At 45.2% G+C, this 22,671-nt stretch overlaps 2 protein-coding genes across 2 annotated transcripts; one reads left to right on the top strand and one right to left on the bottom strand.

Annotated features, from left to right (window-relative positions):
• Positions 1-79: 79 nt before the first annotated feature.
• LOC115391906 (sorting nexin-1-like) lies at positions 80-9,294 on the bottom strand. The gene is made up of 15 exons (XM_030096330.1): positions 8,980-9,294; positions 5,551-6,499; positions 4,943-5,127; positions 4,385-4,463; positions 4,194-4,237; positions 3,952-4,093; positions 2,924-3,002; positions 2,772-2,847; positions 2,569-2,682; positions 2,390-2,483; positions 2,048-2,253; positions 1,824-1,967; positions 1,671-1,751; positions 1,513-1,584; positions 80-1,410 (listed from the first exon to the last, which is right to left on the bottom strand). Exons 1-15 carry the CDS (start codon positions 9,106-9,108, stop codon positions 1,360-1,362), a joined length of 2,445 nt encoding a protein of 814 aa, XP_029952190.1. The 5' UTR covers positions 9,109-9,294; the 3' UTR covers positions 80-1,359.
• A 258-nt stretch (positions 9,295-9,552) lies between these two features.
• LOC115391907 (synaptic vesicle glycoprotein 2B-like) lies at positions 9,553-19,828 on the top strand. The gene is made up of 13 exons (XM_030096331.1): positions 9,553-9,679; positions 11,468-11,566; positions 11,642-11,803; positions 12,502-12,664; positions 15,127-15,248; positions 15,805-15,968; positions 16,045-16,125; positions 16,266-16,343; positions 16,497-16,585; positions 16,925-17,052; positions 17,194-17,289; positions 18,045-18,204; positions 18,567-19,828. The coding sequence occupies exons 1-13, from the start codon at positions 9,598-9,600 to the stop codon at positions 18,748-18,750; spliced, it is 1,608 nt and encodes a 535-aa protein (XP_029952191.1). The 5' UTR covers positions 9,553-9,597; the 3' UTR covers positions 18,751-19,828.
• The last annotated feature ends 2,843 nt before the right edge of the window (positions 19,829-22,671 follow it).

Below are 22,671 nucleotides of genomic sequence, written 5' to 3'. Positions count from 1 at the left end.
TGCACAGAGGACCAAACACAACACCGCAGTCTGGATTTCCTTATGAAATTTTATTGTGTAAACAGTGCAACATTTTTACTGATTTGTTTCAAAAGAAGATTTCTATGACACAGTGCACGTTGCGGACATTGCTCTGCACGATGACGAGTGATGACGTTACACCGGAGACAAGATCTAACCCCATGACACGGAAACGACAGCTGAACACAAGCGAGCACGCAAAGTGAGGGAAGGAGGAAGAACGAGTGCAAAGAAATGTCTGCAAGTTAAACAGAAGTCACAGTGTAGAGCGTGTGTGTGTGTCTGTGTGTGAGAGAGATTAAAGCTGCGGTTGAAGGAGGGGCAGCTGTGCTGCGTGAAGCTGTGACTCCTCTGTGAAGATGCAGGCTGAGGCGTGAAGCCAGAGTTTTGTTTCACTACGACTTCAGTTAATCTCGAGTCCAACCGACTGGAACCTCGACAGACTTTTAGTTTGAGGAACCGTTTCAGTGTTTCAAAACACGCCGCTGCCAATTTATTGCAAATCACTTTTAGATTTCGGTTTAGAACATCCATGATTGGATCCATCAAAGTGCCAAACACTGGTTGATCCTCATCAGAATCTTGTTGGTATCTGAAGTAAACAGACCAGTGTTGACCGTTTTCATCCTGATGTTAGTTTTTTTTGGTGATTTAAACTTGAAGGAGCCTCAGAAGACATTACCTCGGTGTGTTTGCAGAAAATGGGCTTCAGCAGATCAAACTCTGGTACTTCCTGTGTCTGTGTGTGTGTGTGTGGCTGCTGTAGTGTTACCTGTTTCCTAAACTGTCCCGAGCTCTCACACCACGTTTGCACAAAAACATCCCCCCGTTCCCAAAAAAAAAACCTGAACCTTGGTAAACTAATGCCTCTCATAGCCCCGCCGCCTCCCCGTCCCCCCCTCAGCAACATAGGATTTTGTTTAAATGTGAAAGAAGAGGAAGAAGAAGAGGAAGAAACCTGGGCTGGTGGAAGTGCTCAGAAATCTAAAGTGTAATCCCTTTGAGTCGCTCTCGGCTGCACTGTAAACAAAGACCCACCCGCCGCCCGCCGGGGGGGAAACCAACCCCCCCCCCCCGCTTCCGTCTCTCTATAACTCTCTTCATCCCATAAGAAAATATTTGTGGAAGGTTAAAGGAAAATATAAAATTAATACAATAGAATTCAGAGCTATATGTTAAATGTGATTAAAAACGGCTTGATTGTATCTCCCTTTACAACGCACACTTTTTTTTTCTGGTTTTTTTGTCTTTCTCTCCTTGGTTTTAAAGGCAAAAGAGGTAAAGTGTATAAGAAGAAGGCAGCCTGTATGAGTCGTCCAGGAGGCCGGCGCTCCCGGATTAGGCGATTGCTTTTGCTTCTGGTAAGAAAGCATCCCAGTACTTTATGAGCTGGAGAGAGAGAGCAGACAGACGTGTGAGCTGTGTTTCAAGATCCCTAAATACTCAGATTCCTGGACTAACGTCCTGCAGCGAGACGGGAGCCGAGCTTACCTGCTGCTGAGACTGAAGCAGAGCCTCCAGGTACTTGATTATCTGCCGTTTGAAATTCTTGGTCTTCTCTTTCTGTTCCGGAAACGACAATTTCAAAGAGTTTAATTGCAGCTCTCAGGTGGAAAAACGAGGCAGCAAAAGAGAACAGACGGAGGCACCTCGAAGCGGATCACTTCTTTCCTCACGGTCGCTGAAACCCGATCAAAATCTCTCTCGTACTGCGTCACTTTGGCCTCCCACTGAAGAGAAACGCCACACTGTTCATCATCTGTGATAACATTAAAGAGAAAGCGGCGGGCCGCGTGTCGTACCTCAGCGATCTCCTCTTTGGCCAGCTGCAGCTTGTCCGGCTTGTTGGCCCACAGCAGCTTGGCCTCGGTCTCCCTCTTCTTCTGCAGCATGGCCTGAGCGTCCTGCCAGCGCTGCCACGCCTTCATCCGCTGGTCAAACGAGCCCTGCCGGCCAAAAACACACGGGGCGTGAGAACGCCGGCGTTTTTAATAACAATCAGAACAAACGGTGGCGTTCTCCGTACCCTCACAGCTCCCAGTAAGCGAATGTAATCGGCGATCAGCTCGGCGAAGTTGAAGGTGTCGTTGGCCGCCTGGTCCTGGTGGAGCTGCTCCATCTTGTCCTCCACCTCGGCCAGCTGCGACAGGGCTCGGGACAGCGCCGTGTTGTCCTCGGCGCTGCCCAGCATGGCCGCGCTTTTGGCGAAGCTGGCCGTGTTCACTGACAGCTCTGCGGAGAAACGCGAACAAGAGGATTTCTTCGTCTGATTGCAGTTTGAACTCCTTCAATAATCTGATGAGCGCCGCAACCAAACTTATGCTATCTCTGGCGCCCTCAAGTGGCTGAATCAGGGAAGGTTTGTGACCTTTTCTGTGGAGGACGAGGTTTTCCACCAGGGCGTGCAGCTTCCTGAAGTGCTGGTCTGCAGACTCCACCTCCTGCAGCTTCTCCTCAAACCACTGCAGGAAGCACAGAGAGAGCGGCTTCAACAGGGTGAGCTCTGAGCGAGTCTCTCCTGACTGCAGCGGGACGCCACGAACTCACCATGTCCGACTCGTTCATCTTGATGGTCATCTTGCTGACGGCGTCCGTGGCTTTGTTGATCATTTTCAGGAAGCCGGCGCCGCTGAGGGCCTGGGTGCTCACAGCTCTGGGCAGCTGAGGACACAAACACACGGCCAGCATGGTACACGGAGTACAGAGAGGAAGCAGGAGAGAACAGACAGCCCAGGAGTCGCCAGGCTCACCTCCTCTCTCTCCAGGAACTCCCGGACGTCAGGGTCCTGGAGGAGCGACGGGTGGCTCACCACCCTCTGCAGATACCTGGCAGGCGAGGAGAAGGGAAAAGCCTCAGAGCGACGCCCCGTACAGACGCATCGCCGTGTGGAAACTCTCTCACCTCTCCAGAGCGCCTCGTCTTCGCTCCACAAAGTCTGCAGACGACGAGTCCTCCTTCCCCACCTTCACCTTCGTCATCCCTGTGCAACACAACGGTCATTCTCTCAGCTGGAGAGGAGGAGGAGGAGGAGGAGGAGGAGGAGGAGGAGGAGGAGGAGGAGGAGGAGGAGGAGGAGCAAAGAAAAACAAAGAAAACATTGTGGAGGAAAAGAATAAAAAGCCAAAGATAAAAGAAAGATAGAAAAGAGACAAGAAAAGAAAAAGTCATGAGGAATTTATAGAAAGGACAGAAAAGAGAAGCGAAAGAACGACAATAAACAGCAACGGTAATAGAGAAAAAGAAAGGAAAAAAGAGGAAAAGAACAAATAGAAATCCTGAAAAGCAATGAGGAAAAGGACAGAAAAATGAAGAGACAAAAAGAGGGGAAACTGAACCAGAAAATTTTAAAAAGAAAAGGTATATGATGAAAGGACAAAGGAGGATACAATGAAAAGGGAAAGAAATAAAAACAAGAAAAAGGGAATGAAAATGGAAAGAATAAGAGAAAGAAAGGAAGGGAAACAGAAAAGTGAAAAAAATGGTAAAAGAGATGAAAGGAAAATAATTGAAGATTAGAAAAGGCATGAGGAAGAGGAGAGAAAATGGAGAGAACAAAAAAGAGGAAAAAAGAAAGAAAGAAGGAAGAATTTAAAGTGAAAGAAAGGAGGAGGAGAGAGGAGAGAAAAGGAGCAAGTAAACAGGGAAAAAAGAATGGGAAAGATAAAAATAAGTAAGAGGCTAGTGAAAGGAAGAAGAGGAAAAATCTGGAAACAAACTAGAGCACTAAAACGAAGGAGAGGCACAAAAGGGAAAATAAATAAAAAGCACAAAAAAGAGTAGAAAAGAAAAAGGGAAAGGAGGGAGAGCAGAAGCAGGAGGAGGAAGAAGGAAATGAAAGAACATGACAGAAAGACACATCAGGAGAGGAGAAAAGAGGACAACAAAAAGAAAGCAAGGAAAGAAGACTGAAGTGAGAGGACAAGCGTTACCCAGAATGCTTTTCTCCGGCGGAGGAGGCACGATGAATCCGTTTGGTCCGTGCTTTTCCGACAGCTTCTCGTAGAGGCCGAGGAAGTCGCTGAAGCGCCGCCTCACCGTGAACGTCTTGTTGCGGAACATGGGCAGTGTGGTCTGAAACGCAGAGCCGCACTCTGAATCTAACAAACCTCAGATCCCAGGAGCGGCACAGCGCCCTCTACAGGTCACATCCAGACGCACAGTCCAGGCTCACCTGTGTGGTTACTTTGTAGGCCATGTAGGCATTCATACCATCACCTGAAAGACAAGAAAAACAGATTAAAAAAAAAAGTTACTATTTAACTAAACTCTCCTTTACTCGTTTTTTTAAATAACCTTGACAGAATTAGATTAAACTGCAGTGAAGTGTTTTATATGCATTTGGCAGTAAAGATGAAGAGTCACCGATTTTTTCCGGGTCTTTAACGGAGACGAAGACGTCAAACTTGTCGTCCTCCTCCTCCTCCTCCTCCTCTTCCTCCAACTGAAACCAAACGTGGAGAACAGAAGTGACGTGGAGCAGGCAGACGGCAGAACCTAAACTCAGCCTTGCAGGTGAACCACACGCGGCTGACAGCACTCAGGAGCAAAATGCTCTCTGACTTCCAGTCTGTTATGTGCAAAAGGCAGTAAGATGCGACCAGATGTTTTACTGGACTCTTTCTAAAATGCGTTGAAGCAGCTACAGACACAGCAAGTACTAATTATTCGCCACTCCCTAGAGGCAGCCGGGTGTGGCTAAACCTTCTGACAATTAAACACCTGAGGCAGACGAGACGTCAGAGAGGTTATTTTAATGCATCGTCCCCAATTCAAGTGGCCTTGAAGAGAAAGAAGACTGTGTAAATGTGTCAGTCAGCCGATTTAGTTCTAAATGTTTACACTGTGTCGGATGCTTGTTGAGTAGAGCTTTGTGTGTCGGCTCGTCTTTCCAGAGAGCCTGCTGTATTGTGGCGTACAGACCTCCTGCACGGCAGCAGACTGAGTCTTGGGCAGGCTGGAAGCTGATGACACAGCCGAGGGAGCAGCAGCGGCGGCGGCGGCGGCAGCAGCAGCAGCAGCGGTGGTGGTGGCGGCGGCCGGCGTGCTCGCTGGCTCCTTCTTCCTCTCGCTCTGTGGACTGTCCAGAGAAAGCTCCACTGTGGCTTCTGTATGACGAGGAAGCAGAGAGAGGAAATCCAACAGAGTGAGGCTGCTGAATAGCAACGAAACCAAACACCAATGAAAGGAAGGTTCCAGTGACTCCCATTGGTGGGTCTTCATCTACTGGAAAATTATCACAGATGCATGCTTTAAAAAAATACAGTTTTTATGTGATCTCTATTAGGCCATCTGTCTCTAGTTGGTTTCCCACTGAAAGGTGCGCCAACTCCACCTCAAACTACACCTGATATATTTAGTGGAAAACACTGGACAATTCATCTTGTCATTGTTGTGATCAGATTGTTGAATGAGGGTTGGCTTCACCCCTGAGAGTCAGATCAGCGAGTCTTCAGAATGTATGAATTAAATCAAAAGATTCTTTCAAATGAGAAAGTTCACGCTCTGCAGGTTTGTGGATTTGAACTCACCAGCAAATATATCGGAGTCCTCCTCGGAGTGGACCCCGTTGCTCTTAGAGGTGACGGTAGTTGTTTTGGTGGTGGTGGTCGTCGTGGTTACAGCTTCCTCGGAGAAGATGTCTGCGGGCTCCGGGTCTCCCAGAGGTCCGGAGTGGGCGACAGCGGCGGCGGCAGCAGCAGCTGGCGCGGTGACGGACGCCTCCTTCACCACACTGCTGCTGCTGATGCTGCTGCTGGTGGTGGTGGTGGTAGAACCGGCGGCGGTCTTCTTTGAAAAGGCGCCCAGCGGCTCGCCGAACAGATCCTCGTCGGGGTCGTCGAAGAGGCTTTTCTGCGGCGTCTTGGCCGATTTGGTCTTGAGGGGATCCGAGAAGAGGTCGCTGCCCTCGTCTTCGAACAGGTCGATCGTCGCTGGGCTGGACACCTTGACGTCGGCAGTGGGCGGAGCGTCGCTGAGGAGGTCAGCCAAGGGGTCGGCAGTTTTCTCACTGATGTCCAGCAGCGGCGGGTCGCTGGCAAGCAAATCCCCGCCGAGGTCGATGATGGAGGCAGGAGCCATCTCCTTTGCCTCTAGCAGGTCATCCAAACCCTTCTCGCCACCGGAGACTGCACTCTTGGCTTCTTCGATGACTGCATTTACAGTGACATCCGCCGCCACTACTACTTCCTCTTTCTGGGCCTCGGTTTCACTTCCCAGTAAGTCCACAAAATCATCCGATGGTTCGCCTAAAGGGATTTCTGCTGCCGGTGCAGCGTCGGCGCTTTCATCCGCCGCGTCCACGTTGTTTGTCAGGTCCACGAACTCGTCCGACGGCTCTGCGGCCACTTCGGTCGATGGGCTGCTGAGGGGCTCGATCAACAGCTCGGCGGTGGTGTCGCTGGGCGGCGTGGTTAAGAGGTCGCTGGACTCACTGGCGGGCTCCGGCGAGGTGTCCGACAGCGTGAGTTGCGGGTCGCTCTGGAGACGAGAACAGGGTGGGATGCAATGAGTCGAAAAGTAACAGAGAAACGACGTCAGCACACTTTACCCTTCAGCCGAAGCTTCATGCCTCATATCCTCACTGACCCGTGGCTTCAGGTTAATTCCCTCAACTATGGCTTATTATGGATCGAAATGCATCTTCATCTAAACTGACACTTTTTTTTCACATCTTTTTTGGCATCTTAATACTTGAGTGTATTTTAATATATACTTGGAAAAAATAGACACTTCAACATCTTAAACTAATCAATGATTTAAAAGAAGTACAGACAGAGCTGCATTGTCTGTGATGTTTGTCTTTGTGCAGAGAGACTTGTTTTTACAAATATTGCAACTGTTCTTGCATCTAACTGGCAGCAAGCGTCCAACTAGTGGACAGCCTCTATCTGATTGGCCAAATGCCAAGGAAAGTCATGGAGCCAAAGCCTATGGAAACCCTGCAGTGTATCTCACACATGTTGATCTCATGAAAATGATACACTGGCTTGTTTTCTCCATCACGGTAACAGTCTCTCTGCTTTTCTCCAGTCCCTCACACACTAAACTCTCTAAACTCACCCTGTTTCTGTTTTCTGCTGCATACTGTAGAGTGCAGAGAGCAGAGTGATATTTGCTGAGCAAATTACCGTAGAAACAGGATTTCCTGTGATACTGTAGCAGCATTCTGTTGTCATACAGTGACACCTATTGGTCATATATGTATTAAACCTGTATATTTTTATATATGTCAAATTAAATAAAAGACCGACAGTCTAGAAAATACAGTGTTTTTCTTTAATTCAGGAAGCTTCATTCTTTTGTCAGGGTTACATAAAACACGGTATAACTGGAGAGCTCACTGTTGTGATGGCATTAACATGTTTCCTGGCAGTACGGTGGTACAGTGGTTAGCACTCTCGCCTCACAGCAAGAACACTCCTTGTTTTGCATCCAGGCCTGTCTGTGTACAGTTTGTATTGTCATGTCTTTTGTGCAGTGGACTTGCTCTTCAGACCAACATCCAGGAATATCTCCGCTAGACTGCAGATCTATGTATTATGTAAGAGTTGGGCATCAGTTCGGGCAGCAATGGAGGCTTTTCTGTGGTGCTGTTGCAGCAATCATTTGTCCTACAGGAACACCAGGTCATCACAGGCGGTATGAACATGTATAACCAAGTGTGACTTGGTTGGCAGAGCGGGCAGTCTCACAATCGGATGGTTCAAGGTTTAATTCCTTATCTGCTCACATGTTGAAGTGACCCAAACTGATCCCAACAGATGAAATGAACTCCTTGCATGGCAACCGCCTCCGTTGATGTTGGAATGTGTGTGTTAATGGGTCAATGTGACTAAAAGAGTAAAGTCCTTTGGGGTCAGCAGAAGCAGTGCAAAATCTCTGTGCAAGCAAAATCCATTTACCCTGATATGGAAAATGTGGTACGTTACTGTGATTCAGGTCTCTGCGTTGGTACAGTTAGAATTTGTCCCATTGCATTAAAGTACTTTCCTTTCTGGCTGCATGCTGGTGAAGTTGTTAGCATTTGTGAGAACTGCCCTTGTTATAGTCTGGGCCTTTCTGTATGCAGTTTGGATTGATCCCTCTCTTTAATCAAACTTTCGCCCACATTTCTTGCAGGAATCATCCCTCATCAGGTCTCTGATCAGCGAGTAAATGAAGTCTCCTGGAGGCTGCATGTGTAAAACATTAGGAACGTTTCCTCTGCAGGAAACCGGAGTTATCTGGAACTCGTGACCACATTACTTCATCCCTGAGCTGTTAAATGAAACATCCACTCAAATGCTGACTCGTGTTTTCCGCGCAGTAGTGGAAGAAGGAGAAAAAAAATGAAGACAGCAACTTTTCCTGCGTTTCCTCTGAACTTTGACTGCAGGAAAACATCCGGGTTCTGCCCATGTGACCGCAGCGGACTCACATGACAGCGGGCAGCCCGAGCCAGCGTCCTAATCCCCGCAAAACACGCAAAAAAACACACGCAAAATCAACACGCAAATCCCTGTGCACTTCATGGCAACTTCCATCCGTGCAAACTGCTAACATCTGGCGGATGACAACTTTTTCCAAAATAACTCCACAAAATGCAAATCTTGCATTAAATATCATCTGCGGGCGTGCAGCTTTCCATTTACAGCCAGTTAACTTTGAGGATTTGATAGTTTTTCGGGGAGAAAATGGGCAGAGAGATGTGTCGGGAGGCCACCTGGTTTCCTGGAGAAATCACAGCGAGTCACATCGTAACTTTCAGGAAGAAAGCCCACACATCTGTCAAACAACACAACAGCACAAAAACCTCGCGTTACCTGCTGCATTTGCCTCTCCCACCTGGCAGAGCCTTCATCAAGCTCCATTTCATCTCAAATTGCAGTAAAACCGGTTAAAATGTAGCTGCAAGCCTCCTAAAACTTGTTAGCTTCTCTGGTTAGCCACCTAGCCCAGCTAGCAGCTTCTACACCCACCGGGGTGGCGAACAAATCCTCCCCGTCGTCCTCGTCGCTGTCTCGGCCTCCCAGTTCTTCGGGGTCCGGCATGTCTTGGTCCTCGGAGTCCGGGAACGGAGGGGGACTGCGCTCCGAGCTGGTCGCCATCTTCAGTCTCTGAGCTGACACACACACACACACACTCTCTCTCACACACACAGAGAGAGAGAGAGAGAGAGAGAGAGGAGGGGAGGTGACGAGAAGTCGCTCCCCTCTACCTACCTACACACACACACACACACACACACACACACTTTCTCTCTCAGGCGGAGACGTGTCGGTTAGCCGCTATGCTAATGCTAAGCTAATGCTAACGCTCTCCGGAGCCGCGCCGCTCGCTCCCGGGGCCTCTCGGGTTTTGTAACCGGAGCACGCGCCCTCCTGCTCGGGGAAAAAGAGACCCCGCCAGCCGCCTCGTGCCTCCACTTCCTGGTCCTCCTCCTCCTCCTCCTCCTCCTCCGGGTCGGGTTAGCTCCGGCGTTAGCATGCAGGCACCCGGATCCGCAGCAAGTTAGCTCCAGCCGATTTAAAGCGTAACTCGGGCGGTGTAACTTTTCTGCCGCGGAGCTCCGACGTCCAGGAGCGGGCAGAGGAGGGATGCACGGCGGGGAGACGGAGGCGAGACGGCCGCTTCTCAGCCGAGAGTCGCTGGATCCCAGCGAGCTGGACTCGGATGAAGGTAAAGAGTTTGTCTCCATCACTGCAAAAACAGGAGAACAATACTTGTTTTAATTATTATCAAACACGTGTTAAAAGTACAGAAACTGTGGAGTCATTCTCCATGTACACCTGATGCTTATAAAATATAAAGATGTTTTTTAAATCAGCTGTTTTTTTTTTTTGTTTTTTGTTTTTGCTGTATGTGCTCTTTTCAAATAAATTTGTGATGTTTGTCATATTCTAATATTAAGTATGGATGATTATAAAAAGTCTCAGCACTCACCTGTCAGTTTATTAGGTATATTTTATTCATCAAACAAATTTCTATTTATCAGGAATTCCACCACGTTTTCTCCACTTTTCCCCTCATTACACATTGGAAAAATATTCGAAACGGTCACTCAGTCCAGTTTGACCCTTAAACCATGACTTTGTGCGTTTTAGTGTGTACAAATATTGTTCTGTGGTCTTTAGTGACTAAATAATTGTGACACCAGTTTTTTTTTCTGTCAATAAGCTCACAAGTCGTTTTGTAAATGTTAACCAAATAGTAAGAGTGCTGTTTCTAGTAGCTTCTGGGGCAATTTGTTTTTCACTTGGTCTTAAATGTTTATCTTGATCTGTGTTGTTCCTCTGTCTCCACTTTGAAACCCTGATATTCTCCAGGATGTCCACATCTTTTAAACTCTTGTCTTTCTCTCTGGGTTCTGGTTAAAGTTCCTTTTGAGCTACTTGCAAGATTCTGAGACTAAGAAATGTCTTATTTATATTTATATATATTTGGGAGACCTTCACCACTTTATATAACACAGGACTTTTTGACTGTTAAATATTATATGTGCCTCTGAATTGAAGATTCCTTGCAGATGAAATTTGAATATTTAAAGTGATAAATTCTTTTCAGCATTAAATTCAAACTTTGAGGAAGAGTTTGTAAAAACATGTAGAAATCCTGTGTTGTTACTTTAACTTAACTTTGGGGAGAAATTAAAATAAAGTTGCAAATCCCCCCTTTTAAAAAAAATCAAAATGTAGAAGTTTTCCTTCATGTATGCTAAATCCTTTTTGCTCAAAAACAAAAGAAAAAATATATATAATTTTTATTAGTCAACAATAATGGAGTGTCAAACATATGTTCATGGAACTTTAAAGTTAAATAATTTTGAATCACACAGGGGGAGATCAGGGGAGATAGAGAATCAAACCTGAAACTGCCGCTAACATGTTTTTGCTTCTCATTTTTCAATAAACGTCTTTTTGTTTCAAGGGCGTTGTCCAAACTTCATGTCTTATCTTCGAAATCTGGAGCCCAGCCCTCCGGTGGCGCTCTATTCGACACCGCTGGTGAAGAGGCTCCACGCCTGTGTTTTACTCAGCGGCGTACGCCAGCCGTTGCATCTCTCCTCGCGAGGTGCATTGTAGTATTGTAATGGAGAGGTGTTGAACCGCCCACCTTTACACAGTGGCTTAACGGCATTATGTCCTGTCTGAACCTAAACCGTTTTTTTTTTTTTTTTTTTTTTTTGCCATAATAAAAATATTCTTGAAGAGAAAGTTCTTTTTTCATGCACTGTGCACAATGTGCAAATTCAAAATGACAGATCTTTAAAAAAATTTTTAAAAAAAGACTCCTAATAGCCAATCAAAATGCTTTTAATGATCCGGCACAGAGTGCTGTTATTTGGAAGAATACATTCACATAATCTTCATAAGTGTTTGTATTTGTGTTGGTCCGTGTTGTTACTGCAACGCTCGTTCACAGCCACATGATCCCAGGTGACTGAAAGCAGCTTTTCCACGTTCCCAGGTGAAGTGATTTTCGAGAGGGGGGCGTCCAGCACCTCGGGGGAGGCCGGCGGGACGCCATCCCGAGCGTTAACCTATGAGGAGGCGTTAGAAGTAGCAGGTAGAGGAGGAGGAGGAAGCGTGAGCCCGGCGTTTCCCCGGTGACGGTGAGTCTGTAACAGTCCTCTGCTCCCAGGCTTCGGGCTGTTCCACTGGCTCCTGCTGCTGGTCTGCGGCTGGGCCAACGCCAGCGACGCCGTGGAGATCCTGTGCGTGTCCTTCCTCCTGCCGACGGCGCGCTGCGACCTGCAGCTGAGCTCCTCCGACATGGGCCTGCTGACGGCCAACATCTTCCTCGGTCAGTCCGGCCAGAACCTTCCTACCGTTCTCTACTGCCTTCCTCACACCGACAGGCAAAACATCAGTGTTTTCCTCTGAATTTTCACAATTTGCTTGGTGGGTTTGGCTTGCTAGACTAGACCGTCTTGCTGGTTTGACACCCCTGCTCTTAAAGGTTCATTACTATCTTCTGCTTTCTTTTGTGATTTATTAATTAATTTATTTATTTTTTATGAGTTCACAAAAAATCCTAATCCATTCCTCCCCCCGTTGAACTGATGACCTGCAGGTTTGGAAAGCGAAGCGTTAAAGCTGAAGTTTGCTAGTTTGAATCTCAGAACTGATCAGTTCACTGATGTGTTTCCTCAAACAACTTCCTCAAACTCCAACTGCGAAGGTTGTTTAACGAGCAGCATTTAGTCTGAAAATTAGGTGAAATCAAACATGATTTGGTAATAATAACTTTTGATTTCAGTCTCTGAAGTCTCCCTTTGCTTTTTTAATTTGCCATATACTGTATTTATTAATGGTTTTCCTTTTATAAATGTAGTTTAGTGACTCTCAAATTCTGGCGGCTCATTGTCATTGAACTGCCTGATTTCTTCTCTCAGCTGGGCTGGGGAGCATCTCTGCAGCTTCAGCAGCTCGTTACGCTCCTGATGTTTTATACCAACAGGTTTCCAAAACAAGCTCTTCGTTTCTTCGCCACTCTTGCAGGAATGATGGTGGGGGGCTACCTGTGGGGCTACCTGGCGGACCGGAGGGGGCGCCGCAGGATCCTGGTGGTCTCGCTGACGGTCAACGGCCTGTTCGGGGGTCTGTCCAGCGTGGCGCCCTGGTTCTGGCTCTTCCTGCTGCTGCGGTTCATCAGTGGTGTCGGGTGAGGAGCAGTTGTAAACTTTTTAAAGAGTGGGGGGTCGGGGGGAGAACAGCAGCAGGTCTTGGATATTTCGTATTTGTTGAGTCCAGTCTGGTCTGTCTCTGGTGGATTCGTGGCCTTTTAGGTTTAGTTGCTAAGAAACATGTTTAATTCAGATTCCTAAGCTATATTTTATTGAATAGTTTCTCTCTTGTTGTTAAACTTTACATTTACTCAGGACAGCTTGAGTAATCAGCTCCTGTCGTCCTCATGATTTTCCACATCATCGACTTCGATTTTATTTAGATTTTATGGCTGAGAAATTGTGCACAGGAAAAAGTGCAACGGTTGTCGTGGATTTTATCAAAAATATCCTCGGCCAGTTGCGATGCAAAAAACCCACAAACATATTTTCCAGAAAATCTTCAATTATATCCATTCTTGGTTCTCCTCGGAAAAACAGACACGGAGTCGGAGTCAGAAAGTAGAAAACTTTATTTCTGAAGCTCCCGGCAGCCAGCTTGACCATCTGAGACTGGCGCAAAGACACATTTCATTCCTGCCTCTTTTATACTGTTTCTGGAGGCACAGCTGCATCTCAGTTTTGTTATTTGACTGTGTGACACTCCGTCCTGACTGTACACTTGTTGGCACAGCTGCGAACCTGTTGGTTCTCATTTTTCTTTTTTCTTAATGGTGCCCGGTCCTTGACCCCATCCCCGTCCTTCTTATCAGGACCTTCAAACTCTCCATACATCTCATTCGCGTGCCAGGTACTTTCCAGCATTACATATGTTTTAAACTGCTTGCCAAGTTGGTCCCATTTGTGAAAAAAGAAAAAGAGAGGCAGAGATGCAGGCAGGTGGCTCTTGCTTTTGGAAAAAAGAAAAGAGACAGGCAGACTAAAACTTGATTTTTTTTGTCACACATAATACATCTTTTCCACACCTGTTTACACAAACACACTATAACTAAACAGAGACATGAATAATATGAAAAATACAAAATAACATGTTACAATGAATACTAGATAAACATGATATGAAGAATACTATATAATTATTCAACACAGTTGACTGTTCTAGTCTTTCGCCAACTTTTCAGGTCTCATTCACAAACTTCAGAGAAGTTATTATTTAAAGATTGCCTGGTAAAAAAAACTTATTCAATGGAAGTGATTGGTCTACTGATTGGTCTTCTCATTTAACTGTGACAGTTTCATCCATATACCAGTTCTTGTAAAGTAGTACATAGTTTCTAATAATACTTTTGATTTAAAAACTCCACGAGCCAATTAAAGCTTTTGCCAATTCATTCTATAAATATTTTCTAACAGTTGTATTTATGTTTAATTCAAATTTTATTAAAAAAGAAAACCTTTCTGATACTTTTCATAGTTTATTTCTTCATTCGTATTGAATGAGGCGAGGGAAATATTTTTATTTACCAGGTGTCGCTCCTTAAATTTAAAGCTGCTAATCTCTGGAGTGCTTAAAGCTCTGTGGTGGAGTTATTTTAGTCCTTTAAAGCAACACTAAGGAACTTTCAGTTTTCGTTGATTTTGGCGGCGCCAGTGGACAAAAGCGGTAGCGTTTTGCCTGACCGAATACTACAGTTCCCATGAGGACTAGCGCGTGGTGTCGTAAATTGCTGCTCCTGGTGGGCATGCTGTCGGACTGAACTCGCCTTCATTTGTTTCCAGTGGCTGTGTGAAGGATGGATAGCGACGAGGTAGTGAATCTAAATTAATCTAATGGTGGCTAAACAATGTTATATCATGATGTGACGCATGCCGTAAAGCAGTTCGCACATTTGGAGCTTTTTAGTGTGCAGGTTTCCTACCACCCTCCTCACAGCTGCTTAGTCCAAGTGAAAGCAATACTGACGCCCTTAGCCCGTCACAGAGGGGTCATTCAACTAGTTGTAAGTCGAAGTATCATCACAAAAGATATTAAAATGTTTTATTAAGGTTGAAAAGTTCCTTAGTGTAGGTTTAACACTTTTGAAACACATAAATCTGCAGTAGCAGCCTCACTGCAGCTACTATCTGTTGTTTTGCGACCTCCAGTGGACAAGCTAGGAATAGCTCTTCCTTTACCCGAAGCTTCAGGGCCAAACTAAGCCTGGTGATAGACTGTTTTGGGGTCAAGGGTCACATGTTTGACTGTGGTATTCTTAGAGTCATGGCCCCAGATCCAACTTTTGGAACCAAGACTTTAGCAAAACTAATACTTTCCTGATCCAGTTCCTGTAATATGCTTTAATGGTCTCTACCTGTCCTCCCTCATTCATGGATCACAGTAAGGTTTTTAGAAAAGCTGCTGTGAGTGGAGAGAAGCTGCAAACTCCATATTAATCCACAATTTGTTTTTGTATCTTGTTCTTGAAAATGACAAGATTTGTGATCGATCTGTAAACGTTGTTGCATGACTCAGCGTTCTGTTATGAAAAGGTATGAATAAAGCTCATGTTCTCCCCTGCAGGGTTGGCGGTTCGATTCCCGTTATATTCTCCTATTTCTCTGAGTTCATGCCCCGCCTGAGGAGAGGAGCCATGATCAGCGCTCTGGCCACATTCTGGATGGCAGGAAACATCCTGGCAGCAGGTATAGAGGGATTTTAATAGATTTAATGTGTGCTTCCTCTGTAAACTCAGCGATAGAGGAAACTGACAGTAATCTGCAGCCAAACACAGACATTCAAATAAAATGAAACTTTTTTTTTGTGTTACTGCATAAATGAAACATAAAAAAGACACGTCTGAATAAATCTTGTTTTAAATAATATCTGTCAGTGTAAACAGTAAAACCCTGACAAAATGATCAGCAAAGTTTAAATGTCTGTACTTCTGTCTTTAATTTTTGAAAAAGATTTATTGTCATTTTGACCTGCAAACAATATATCAAAATCATAGGCTGGACAAATATATACAGGAAAAAAAACATGTAAAAATACAGGAAAGTGTTTAAAGAAATACCCTTTTTAATACAAGGAGAAAAAAATACAAATATGTGAAAAATATGAAAAAAACAAGGAAGAATAAAAGAAAATGTTTGAAAAAAGCAGAAATATGTGTAAAAAATGTTAAAAAGATGCACAAGACTCAGACACTGAGCACAGAGCAAACGTTCAGGCCTCTCTTGTCCCCGCCCCTCCCTGCAGGTCTGGCCTGGATGGTGATCCCTGCCTCCTGGGCTCACTTCTCTGTGTTCCAGCTGCACTTCCAAAGCTGGAGGCTGTTCGTGCTGCTCTGCTCCGTCCCCAGCATCACCTCGGCCCTCCTCTTCAGGCTGCTGATGCCTGAAAGCCCCAAGTTCCTCATGGAGGTCCTGAAAACACCGGACCGCTGTGTGTCTGTGACCCCTGTGGGCTGAGGCTGTTTTTATGGTGTGTTTCTGCCAGGTGGGCCGAGAGAAGGAAGCAGTGCACGTCTTCAGGCTGATGTTTGGACTCAACACGAGAAGGAAAGAAAAGACTTTCCCAGTAAGAAAGTCAAACTGCGCATGAGTGGACTGACACAGATTTTTTTTTTTTTTTTTTTTCACGTCTTAACAATATGAGCCAGTGTTGTGTGTTTTCTTTCAGTGAAGTGTGTAATAGTGTACTGTTGATCTCTCCCAAAGGAGTTTTCCTTATGTCCAGCCTCCAGGCACAGAGAGGACCTGGAAGACACCAGCAGTCTCAGCAGCATTTTAACAAAGGTATCATTAGAGCACTAAGAAACAGTTTTATAACAGTAAAGCATCATGTGTACATTTAATTCCCCGCCGTAGATCATCAGCTTTAAAAAATCCACTCTGACCTCTGACCTTAACAGACCTTCTCCTTTGCTTGTCGTCTCTTTTCCCTCTCAGGTCTCAGTTCCTGTCAAACAGATGTTCAGCAGCTCTCTCAGATCCAGGAGTGTCCTCCTGCTCATCATCTCCTACTGCATTTCCTTTGGGTGAGATAGAAACATGCTGTTTTCCTTAAAGCACTTTCAGAAGGAGTTCAGTTTATTGTAGTGCAATAATAATAATTAAAAAAGCACTTTGAAAATGATTGAATGAAAAATTCATGAGGATAAAATGAACACTTTAAAGTCATTCCAACATTTTTTGAAATACATTTTTGTGCTTTCACCCACTGTTCATAGATTGAACTGAAAACTGACCAAACTCAAAATTTCAAGGCTGCATTTTTGAAAATTCATTCTTCATACTTTTACCTATTTATTATCTCACTTTAATATTTCAAAAAAAGAAAGTATTTCTTCATAAATGTCATAACTGTGTGTGTGTAGTTACTACGGCCTGTGGATGTGGTTTCCTGAGCTGTTGAAGAAAGTGGAGGTTGGCGGTTCACCGTGCGCCAACGTCTCCTTCCAGCCTTCGGTCCTGAACCAGAGCTGTGAGCCGGTCGGACCAGCAGGTCAGTTCATTCAACTATTTATTGAGGTTGAAATCATCTCCTCATTTCAAGGCGTCACCCGTCTCTCAGAAAGTCATTCAGCTGACTGAAGCCTGGCAGTAAGTCTCTAATCTGATATCCGTCCACATGTCGGACCCGCAGTGTACATGGAGGGCTTCGTCATCGCTGCGTCCAACCTGCCCGGAAACGTCTTCACCATCCTCGTCATGGACAGCACGGGAGGCAAGACGCTGCTCTGTGAGTCTGAGCCGCCTCTTCCGGGCAGAACCAGAGGGCGTCGCTGTGCGGCTGCTCTTTAACCCGAAGACTCTTTTCCTCAGTGATCACAGTCCTGACGTGTAGCACCTCCAAATGCAAGTGGAGGACATATAATCCACTTTCTGTTATCATCTAGACTTTGATTGGTGAAGTTACCTCGGTCCCTTAAATAACCAGACAGAATGATTATTTTTTTATTTTTTATTTTTTTTATAATCCTATGGTAAATGATTAGATTTTATCTTTAACAATTGTTGTCTATTATTGGTATTGAAGTCTATATATATGGCTGTTTGGTGTCAGATTACTACTTACTGTATATAACCATCATGCCCATTTTTTCCCCAGTTTAAATACATAAATAGACACAGTGATGTGCTTGGAGAGAACCTGCAGTGTCTGAAACTTCACCCTGAAATAACATTTAAAATACTGGAGAGACTCACAGACTTTGTTTCTGTGTGTTCTGGTTTAAAAAAAATGGAGAAGTGTCGTTTTTCTTCCGGATTTTGTCAATTTCCTCCAAAAAAACACGTTGAGGACATTGGTAGGATGTGTTTTCTATTTCACAGAAAGAGGGAAAGGTGCTCTCTGGTGGTATTATCAAGAGGAAGCACCAACATTTCAACAGGGCTCTTGTAACTTCTGTTGAGATGAAAATGAAAAAGTGAGATCAGACTGACTGAACGTCACCAGACTGACGTCCTCTCGCTCTGCGCCTGTTGTTCCTCCAGCCTGCAGCCTGCTGGTGTCCAGTCTGAGCGTCTTCTTCATCTACCTGGTTCAGACCAAAGCTCAGAGTCTGACTCTGTCCTGCATCTTCAGCGGCGTCTCCGTCGTCGCCTGGAACGCCCTGGACGTGATGGGACCCGAGCTCTACCCCACCAAGCTGCGGTGAGTCCCGTCCAGACTCTGGAGAACTCTGGGAAAATCCTGGGAATACTCTGGAAATCCTCCCAATCCAGGCCTTGTTAGTTTAACTCTACAACCACATGAAACTCCTCAGAAAATGATCAATGCACTGAACTGGTTTGTACCATCTGTGACCACTAGATGTCACTGCATGACAACAGAAAGCTGCTACAGCATCACAGTTTGCCATTGTTAGTTCAAAGGTTCCAGGAAAAACAGTTTTTGATGACCTAAAATGTGATCTGAAGACTCGAGGGCAAAAAATGAATGAAGGTTGTGAACAAACGTGTGGTGAATTGAAGTGTATGAAGTTCTGGTCTCTGCTGCCTCTGGTTCTCCTGCAGGTCCTCGGCTCTGGGCTTCTTCACGGGCGTGGGCCGAGTGGCGGCCATCACGGGTAACATGGTGTTCGGGCGGCTGGTGGACACGGACTGTGCCGTCCCCGTGCTGCTGGTGTCGGCCCTGCTGCTCACCGGAGGACTGGTGGCTCTGCTGCTGCCTCAGACCAGACAGACAGAGCTCACCTGACCCCCACCTGACCCCCACCTGACCTCCACCCCACCCCCACCTGACCTCCACCCCACCCCCACCTGACCCCCACCTGACCCCCACCTGACCCCCACCTGACCCCCACCTGACCTCCACCTGACCCCCACCTGACCTCCACCCCACCCCCACCTGACCCCCACCCGCCTTTTCACCTGACTCATTGATGTTTTCTCTTCTTGTCTGATGTTCGCCTCTCAAATCTCGTCTTCTCACAGCTTCTGAAGAGCATCAGTTGAATACATCATGAGGAGAAAGTTCATCTGGAAATGTTGATTCTCAGACGTAGAACCTCCAGCTGTTCTGCTTCAGAACTTTAAGGATTAAAACTCTCTTTTTTAAAGAGTTTACCAAAAATTTGAGAAGAAATGTTTTGTTTTTTTTTTCTACATGAACAAATCACAAAACCAAAGATTTCAAGGTAGAAGCTTCAGTGACTGACTCGTACACAAAAAACAAGTTTTGTTTTGTTTTTGTTTTGCGTTAAGTTTCTGTGATATTTGTTTGATCTGTTTTACGTTGAAAAATTAAAATAAAGAAGTTAAATCCTGAAATTGTATTAAAATTAATATATTATTCAATATGATAAACAGTCAAAAAAAACCACAAACTTTGTTATTGCTAAGTTCAAACTTTGATCATGTTTCCATTAAAGTGTCTTAAAATCTGACTTAGAAGTTACACCTTTTTTAAGAAGCCTAAAAATATCAAGTTTTCTGTAGAATCATTTCTTTCTTCATACTCATCTGTAGTTTTGAAGTTGAGTTTAGAGCCAATCTTGTTAACTTCAGAAAATAAATGCACAATACTTGAATTGTTTCAGCTGGTTTTGGTTAGTTGGTTATTTGGTTCGTTAATTTATTTCCTTCGATTGTAAAACAGGGAAACAAGCTTTTTCTTAATTTTCCTACTTTCATAAAGTTTGGAAACACTTTTGTAAAATGTTTATTAAATTAAATGCGTCATTTATGTTTCATTAAAATTTTTTATGAAACAAAAGTTTGGAGTTGGTCCTGGAGTGTCTGGGTCTGGTTGAAAGAAACATTTTAGAGCTTATTTAGCATGTTGGAGCACTTTGTGTGTGTGTGTGTGTGTGTGTGTGTGTGTGTGTGTGTGTGTGTGTGTGTGTGTGTGTGTGTGTGTGTGTGTGTGTGTGTGTGTGTGTGTGTGTGTGTGTGTGTGTGTGTGTGTGTGTGTGTGTGTTGTAGCGACGGCGGGGGTCGCTAGAGGGCCGCTGCCCTGCAGACTGTGTTGTGCCGCAAGGCACCCTGGGAAACGGGACTGAGTTTGGGGGCGGTTTCGGGCCTGTTATGTGTGTTTTTGGGGTTGTCTGCGTTTCCTTTTGTTATGGTTGTGTTTTGTTTATTGTTGTGTGCCGTTTGCCACCTGTTTTGTGTTCTTTTACTTTATTTCTGTGTGCACTGTGGGTCAGGGAGACCTTTGAGGAAGGGGCCTGGCCTGCACGCCTCCGGGGAGGGCGCTGATGTGCACAGGGTTAGTTGTTCTAACAATAAACGCTGATGCTTGTGAAACTATAGAGCAGATTCAGTCCTCCTTCGCTGACTCCGCCGCTTGTCGAGATCACCAAAAATATGTAGGTTTAAGCAAATATTTGCAAATGTATTGCCTAAGGTTAAATGATATGACGTGTTTTGTGTTCTCACATTTGGAATATAATGTTACGGCCGTCACCTGTCTTACTATCTGGATGATTTTTGGTAAAGTAGTTGATCATTTTTATGACTACTAAGTGACTGTTTTCTGTGCCTTTTTATGGTTAGAAGGCATGGTTAACTATTTATTACGATTTGGAGTCACTGAGATGTGTATTTTTGTATTCTGAATAACAATGATAATAATAATAATGCTTTGGTTTTATATGGCGCTTTATTGGACACTCAAAGACGCTTTACATTGCATTATTCATTCACACCATACTGGGTGGTGGTAAGCTACTGCTGTAGCCACAGCTGCCCTGGGGGAGACTGACGGAGGCGAGGCTGCCAATCTGCGCCATCGGCCCCTCTGACCACCACCAACTCTCACACAACTTTCATACTTAGGCAAGGTGGGTGAAGTGTCTTGCCCAAGGACACAACGACAGTTTTACGCCTGCGGGAGCGGGGATCGAACGGCCAACCTTCCGGTTATGAGACGACCCGCTCTACCATGTGAGCTACTGTCGAAATAAATGGTTCAGCTGTTGTTGTACATTTTGGAGGTGCCTTAAAAAAAGGCTACCGATTCATATCTCTCTTCTTCAAGCCGAGTGTTTCAGACTCCTTCTGTCCATCTTCAAGGCGTTTAGCTGGAACAGCAGTGGAATGTTTGACTACGTTTCATAGTCCTTCAGTGAGATGTTAAACACAGGAAGTCACACCATTGTCTGGAATGAAAGACGACTTGCCACACAGAGTCCAGCTGAGCAGCAGTGGACACCAACTGGCCTGATGAGAAGAGTTTTATTGGCATGAAGTAAATTCCATTCCCTCCTCCACTCAGCCTCATTATTAAAATCACTATGAGGCTCCTCCATCCTGTTCTTCCTCCACCACGGTCTCACCCTGATGCAGCTCCACCCGTCCCTCCACCTCACCATCAGACGTTGGACAGGACGACCCGGACAGCCGGCTGGACCGGGACGAACCTGTCCCCGACTCCACCACAGCGTTGGCCTGCTCCACCTGGTCCAGGAAGATCACCACGGCGCTGTTCATCCCCGCCACCGACTTCACATTATCGTAGCCCACCTTCTCCCCCACAGCCACGTCCTCCACGCCGCAGGGGGCGGGGCCACAACCCGGACACCGTGTCTGCGGCTGAGCTGTCTGAGGTTGGTCGTGGCTGCAGCCAGACCCCCAAACGGACGGCAAAACCCACCAAGAAACCCGAAAACAATATAAACTAATAAATGTGCTCTGTGATCAATAAACTCCAGTGAAAGTGAACATTAACAACTTAAACAAACAGAAAATACACGCAAAAAGCAACGCCTCACACACCACGCTCTCACACACTCCTACTACCAATCACTCCAAGCATGCACTGCGAGAGAGAGAGAGACAGACAGAGAGAGAGAGAGGAGTTTGATGATATGGAGGAAGAACAGGGAGTTCAGGAAAAATAAGCAGGTTTTTAACCAAAGAGGAAGGTTTTGATGTGATTGATTCCCTGAGAGGGATTCCCTCTGCAATCTCAAAATTTAAATAATCTAGAAATTATATTGATTTAAAAAATTGAAACCAAAATAAAGCAAAACAATGAATGTTTTTAAAAGGGGGAATTCATTTAATCAAAATAAATTCCTGATTATATTAACATTTGGTCACAAGAAAGACAAACTGTCTTGGCAGAGTTTTTCCATTGTTCATCTGAGAAAAGGTTTAAACGTAGCATTGTATCAGACGAATCAAATAAGATGGCTGCTGCTGACAACACAGTAAAACATCCATTGGTTAAAAGAAATAATACTCTGAGCAGTTTATCTAGAAACATACAATGTACTCCTAAGTAGTTTTCTGGCACCAGTACTTTTACGTGCAATTGAGCATTAATCAGTGGAGCAGTATTTGTACTTCAACACTAAATTTTCAGAACTCTTTCCAGCTCTGGAAATTTGTCAAAATAAATTTCTATTTTTTCATCTTCAGTAGTTGAGCAGTGGCCAGATTCACCTGTCAACCATATCCTGGATAATGCTGCAATGCATGTGATTCAGGCCTGTGCGAGAAAACTGATTTGCCCAAGACTGCCAGCTGTACAGGGTCAGAGGTCACTGCTTGAGCCATTGACAGTTTTGAGGAAAACCCTTAGGATGATTACTCAGGGTTAAAGAAATCAGACAACCTGTCTAATTTTTTGAAAAATGTTAAACTGCATGGTGTCTGTTTGAAAATGACTTGA

The sequence above is a fragment of the Salarias fasciatus genome, chromosome 7 (assembly GCF_902148845.1).
Source record: "Salarias fasciatus chromosome 7, fSalaFa1.1, whole genome shotgun sequence".
NCBI classification, from domain to species: Eukaryota; Metazoa; Chordata; class Actinopteri; order Blenniiformes; family Blenniidae; genus Salarias; species Salarias fasciatus.
This window is presented reverse-complemented; position numbering and strand designations above follow the sequence as displayed.